We start from the raw sequence: 6,025 nt of genomic DNA, 5'->3' as shown, positions 1-6,025 counted from the left end.
GTGGTGGTGTTGTGTGAGTTACTATTTATGTAATATTAGTATTTGAAAAACCCCCCAAAGAAAACAATATGGAACTACTGTGCGAGTTACTAATTCTAAAATACTTGTATTTATAAAGAGAAAAATAATATGAAACTTCTGTGTGAGCTAATATTTCTAAAATACTTGTTTGTTTGTTTTTAAAAGGACAATACGAAATTGCTGTTCATCAGTGATGCCCCGAGTGACATCAGTAGCCTAGTGGTCCGGCTATCGACTCGTAATCTTGAGATTGCGGGTTAGGAGGTTAGAGCCTCAGCTCGGTCCGACGTTACCTCCTTGGGAAAGGCACTTTACACGAATTCCCACTTGGTTCGGTCCTTTCGGAGATGGGCGTTAAACTTGGAAGTCCCGTCACTTGCATAACGTAACAGTGTTGACAGGGGCGGTAAACCTATACCATTTCACAATTTTTTCAGTGATGCCCCGGCTGACATGTACTATGACGAGCGGAACGGCCTGAGCCCCGTGGAGAGGCGCGAAAGGTACGAGAAGGAGCGCCTGGAAGCGGAGATGACGCGCGAAAAAGATGCCAGGAGGGCCAGGCTGCTGGCTGAGAAACTGCGGGACCTGGAGAGGAAGGAGAACAGACTGGTCTTGGGCGGAGAGAAAGTAGAGAGGTGAGGGAGTGAGGAATTGGGAGGGAAGGAGGGGAGGGAGTCGGGAGTGGGTGGGTGTGTGAGGGAGGGGGTGGGTGTGTTGTTGATTGGAGGGAGGGAGGGACTGATTGAGTAAGTGGGTGTCTGGGTGGAGAGGAAGGAGAACATGCTGGTCCTGGGTGGCAAGAATGTGGAGAGGGGAGGGAGGGAGGAAGTGGGTGGGTGAGGGAGGGAGTGAATGAGTGGGGAGTGATTGAATGCATGGGTGAGTGAGTGAGTGAGTGAATATGTGAATGAGTGAGTGAGTGAGTTAGTGAGTGAGTGAGTGAGTGAGTGAGTGAGTATTATTGTTTTACATCCCATTCAAACCCTGTTGCCCTCGTGCACCTCACATTCTCGCTCAGTGTACAATTTTACACCTCATTCAAACCCTTCTCCCATCTTCCACCTTGTCATGCACTGTGATTTTAAGCCAGACTCAAACACATCTTTCCCTTGTCTTTTCCATCTTCTCACCCAGTGTATGATTTTACACCACAATCAAACCCCCTAGACCCCTCGTCCACATCACCGCCTCATCCAGTGTGTAATTTAACACTACATTCAAACCATCCTCCCTTTTATGTCCACCTCACCATCTCATCCAGTTTATGATTTTACGCCACAATCAAACCTTTCTCCCCTCTTCCAGCATTGTCTTACATCACATTCAACCCCCCCGACCCGTCCACCTTCTCACCCAGTGTATGATTTTACGCCACATTCAAACCCTGCTCCTCCCCTTTCATTTTTCATCCACTGTGATTTTACGCCACTTTCAAACCTTGCTTCTCTTTCACCTTTCCATCCACTGTGATTTTACGCCACATTCAAACCCTCCTCCTCCTCCCCAGCCGCCGCCGCGTGAATCCCGGCTGCGTGAGAAGCTGTGACGGTTTGACCACAGGCCGTTACCCATCGTGCCGAGGCTGCAACTACTTCGTCATCTGCACCATCCGAGGCCGGTTCCGGGAGAGGAAGTGCTCTCACAACCACGAGTTTGACATCCTCCGGGAACGGTGTCGCAAACACTCGCACTCGTGCATCCTGGAGTAAACACTGGCTCACGCTCTACAACTACAGACCGGTGGCCACTTGAATGATGGCAGGGTTTCTCTGACCCTCTACGTAAACGTTATATAAGATGCCTTATCTACAAACAAAGTCTTTATATTTTTGAAAAGATGTTATGTTTTACGAAAGTATGTTTTATTCATTTAACTCATGAAAACGCAACGGACCAATTATTATGTTCTGTCCGATCAGCAACATACCAAAAGCAAAGTTGCAGCACATTTCCAACCATCATACACAAATCAGAAACGCAAATTTGCATATTTAATCATATGCATGTTGTTACCTGACTTTTTAAAATTTCAGATAAAGCAAATAGAATCGACAAATCTGTATGAATAAGGAAGATAATAATAAATAAAATATTTTTTTTTCTTAAAAGTACCCCGAAGAACGCGCATTTAATTAAGCGTGATCGAAGGACCAGATGGCGCGCCCTCAGTGAGTTAAACTGCCTTCAAGTTGGTTTGTGCTGACCGAATGTCAACCCCATGTATATCAACATAAATACCTAAGCTGACTTTTTTCTTACAAAAACATAACTTTCGTGACCTAAGAGCAATAAGAGCCTGTTCGTGTTAGGTATTGAAGAGATACACTCTTGTAGCTCTTGGGTCAAGATAAGTGTTTCCATATTGAACACAAGCAAAAGGGTGAATGGAAACAATTTCGAAAAGAAAAATAATCACGGAGAAACTAATTAATTAACCCATCTGTATATCTCATTATATTATCTAAGTACAGTTCTATGTGATTGTATTCTACATTGCCTCGATAAACTGACTACGAGAATCTTATGTAGATAGTTAGGTTTTAGGGAAAAGAGAAGTAATTTTGTTACAGACAGAACATGCTGTGTTCTATATATTATCTGGGGGTGTTCTTTGAGTCAAGAGACGCGTACATTCCAACCTATAGTCACGTCATTTCTGGCTCCAAGTAGATCATAGGAATGCAGTGAGTGTTTGTAGTATCATCCACATATTTCTTTTAGAGAAAGGAAAGAAAAAAGGCACACATACCCACAAGATTTGTTGAGGTCCTTCAGAGAACAATAAATGCTTGTTGTGTTAATTATTAACATCTGACCCCTAGTTTGAGAAGTAACCATTTTGTACGTGACACATAGCTCAGTATCGAGCTTGGATTTAAGTATAAAAGCAGCATTGTAATCGTTCGTAGTAGAACCATAGCTATAATATTGAGCAGGGGTATTTCTCCCTCGAGTAAATGTATGTATTGAGTCTACGCTGTTCCGGTGGGGATATCTGAACTGTTTGTATTTAGCTGATCTTTATACAGCCTTGTTTGTGTTTAACTGATTTTTAATAGTTTTGAATGGTATTCTGTATACGGCATGTCTGAATTATGCCTTCTCTTGTGCGATTGGTTCATTTATCTTTATTTGTTGTTTTTTGTGAGTCTTCTTTTTCTTTTGTTGTTCTGATAGTTTTTAAATAATATTGTTGTTAGTATTAACTTCCAGTGGATGTTTTAAGTGTAAGCTTATTTGTTTAGTATTCATTATTTACTGTTCCTATACAACAACAAAAAATACATATTATACATGAATTGGTTGTGTTTGTGTCTGTCTTGGTAGATGTTTTGATGACGTCACACTGTCTGGAGTTTCACAAGCTTGTTCTTCCCGATATTAATTAACGTCTGCTTAAGAAAGAAAAGGGTGACATTCTGTACAGCTTTAGCTGATCAGCTGTTCACCTTTGACCTATGAAGTAATCTGCTCTGTTTGTAAAAATGTTTGTCTGTTATTGTTGTTGGGTTTTTTTTTATTACGTGGTTTGATATTATGAAGGGAAAGAATAGAAGTACAACAAACACAAAATGACACCAATAAAAACCAGTACTGACGAAGCAGTGATGTACTATTATTGTGGAAACTTACCCTTTTCAAATGCTAAAAGATTTTAAAATCTCTCTGTACTCTTTATTAGCTCCGAATATTTCCTCCCTATCGTACCAAGCTTTCGTTTGGTAAAGGATAGAAATAGGTTAACCTCACCCGACTGTGAATACTGTTCAAAATTCGATATCACTGTTTGTTAACCAGCTGACATCATAATAGTATGTGTTTACTGACATTGTCAGCTGAAACGTGTGTTTAGTACTATTGGCAGTCGACACATGACGGGTTATCAAACAATGTCAACTGACATCAACCAACACCAGCAGTCAAAATCTTCAGACAGATATTGTTGGGGCAGACAAGTGACGCAATATTGCTCAAACTGCTTGTGACAACTCCATGTTTCAGGTGTGACCCTACACAGTGCGTGCGCCAGTTCATGAATTGTGAGAACAGCTGTTTTGTTTGTTTTTTTGTTTGTTTTTTTGTTTGTTTGTTTGTTGGTTGGTTGTTATGGGGGTGGGGATTTTTTTTGCCTCGTCCTTTGAAATTTCAGGACAAATTCTCACGACAAAATCGAATCGCTCTAACGAATCGCTCGAAATTCGAGTAAACAAACCGTGTCTATTGGATGATTAGACAAAAGCATTAGGGCGAGCTGGACGGAATGTACGTTTCCAGCTTCTATTTATCAGATCAGAGAGTGTTATTCGACCTCGATTTTCTACTCCCACCCGGTACAACGAAATCTCTCTCTCTCTCTTTCTCTCTCTCTCTCTCTCTCTCTCTCTCTCTCTCTCTCTCCCCTCTCTCTCTCTCTCTCTCTCTCTCTCTCTCTCTCTCTCTCTGTCTCTCTCTTTCTCTTCTCCAGGAATAATTTTTATCCTCTAGAACCCGGTTAAATCATGACCCTCTTCAGACTTCTGTCAAGTCAGTCCAATGAGGCACACTTATGTTTTAGACCGAAATACGAAACAAAACAAGAACAACAAGAAACATCAACAAAAAATGGGGTTCTTTAGTTTTAAAAAGTCAAAATAAATGAAACCAATACCGACTTTTCGTATTAGTTTTACACGGTTTTATGCACTCAAAAAATATGCTCTCGTTTATGAACATTGTCCGTTTTCCACCAAAAATATTGACGCTTTTACGTTAGAAAATGGGCACGTTCGAGCATGGAAACCGACACATCCACATAAGAAAATTCACACAATAAAATGTACAGGACTGGCAAGACATTCTGTTTCCATTATTTGGCTATGCGTGTGGTGGTGCTCGTTATACAACATTTTTTCCACTCAAATTGGCAAAGTTTACATCTATACTTCTAATATTTTAACTGCTTAATGTACCTGCTAACATTATTGCATCTATTTTTAGAACGTAGTCAAACGTGTATAAAGGAGATGTTAACTGGCATAAAGATTGCGAGTATGTGTGAATGTTTTGAGTCAAAGACCGGTAGATTTGCTTTGATGTACATGGATAATAGACATTATGGATATTTACCTTTTTTCCTGTTTTTGTGGGGTTCCCAGTGACGCGATGATATTTTAAAAAAAAACCACACCAATATTTCACTATCTGAGATAATACTTCAACCCCGGGCACACACAACTACTATTTGATTTGTTTAACAGACAAACATGTAATCGGGAAAGAAAAACAAAACAAAACGAAAACTGAAAAGGTATTCAAAAGATAAAGAAAAACAAAAAACAAAATTGAATTCGGTCAAAGTATTATCACATCTTGTGCAAGTAAAACGATGGTGCTATATAACTATATCGATTGGTACTCATAAGTTTTAGCAAAGAAAGAGTCAAAACATAAATGGCATAGTGTGTACACTGCAATACTCTCTTACATATTGAACCATCAGTGCCAATTACTCACTATTTCCTACTGAGGAATCTATTCTGCTGATTGTAAGCTCACAACCTACTCCAATGCTTGTACCACCTTCAGTTTTTTAATGGTTTTTTATTTTATTTAGCCTACAACAGCAACATTACTAGAATTAGGAATTATGTTGCATACGTTCGGTGCCATTATGATCAATGTTACAAGTTCCATCATAATATGGCAGTGGAATGAAACACGATGCGGTTTTTTTTCTTAAGAATAACGACCAATGTGTTTTGTAGGAATAACGTACGGTGTGTTGTTGGAAATCGTCATCGTCGCAATGATCTAATTGATGTTGTGACCGACCATCGTCAAACCTCGGTGTACCTGCACTAAACTTAGGAGTCACTGCACTACGCTCAGCAGTAACTGTTCCCCCCACCCGTTGACCTCTCTGTACACATATACCCTTACCCCCATAAATACCTATTGAAGTTGTATACTGTATCTAGCAATTTTTATGCTTTTTTAATAAAAGGCCTTATCTACAACCTAG

At 40.1% G+C, this 6,025-nt stretch overlaps 1 protein-coding gene across 1 annotated transcript in view; it reads left to right on the top strand.

Annotated features, from left to right (window-relative positions):
• LOC101847055 (SCO-spondin) overlaps positions 1–6,025 on the top strand; it is a gene marked incomplete in the record, with an annotated part of 51,932 nt that extends 45,907 nt beyond the window's left edge. Inside the window, 2 exon segments of the mRNA XM_013085417.2 lie at positions 459–659; positions 1,532–6,025. Of these exon segments, the coding sequence (XP_012940871.1) occupies positions 459–659; positions 1,532–1,733 (403 nt within the window).

Source organism: Aplysia californica, unplaced genomic scaffold, assembly GCF_000002075.1.
Source record: "Aplysia californica isolate F4 #8 unplaced genomic scaffold, AplCal3.0 scaffold00372, whole genome shotgun sequence".
Taxonomy (NCBI): domain Eukaryota; kingdom Metazoa; phylum Mollusca; class Gastropoda; order Aplysiida; family Aplysiidae; genus Aplysia; species Aplysia californica.
The sequence above is the reverse complement of the archived record's forward strand: the minus strand, read 5'-3'. Positions and strand labels throughout refer to the sequence as shown.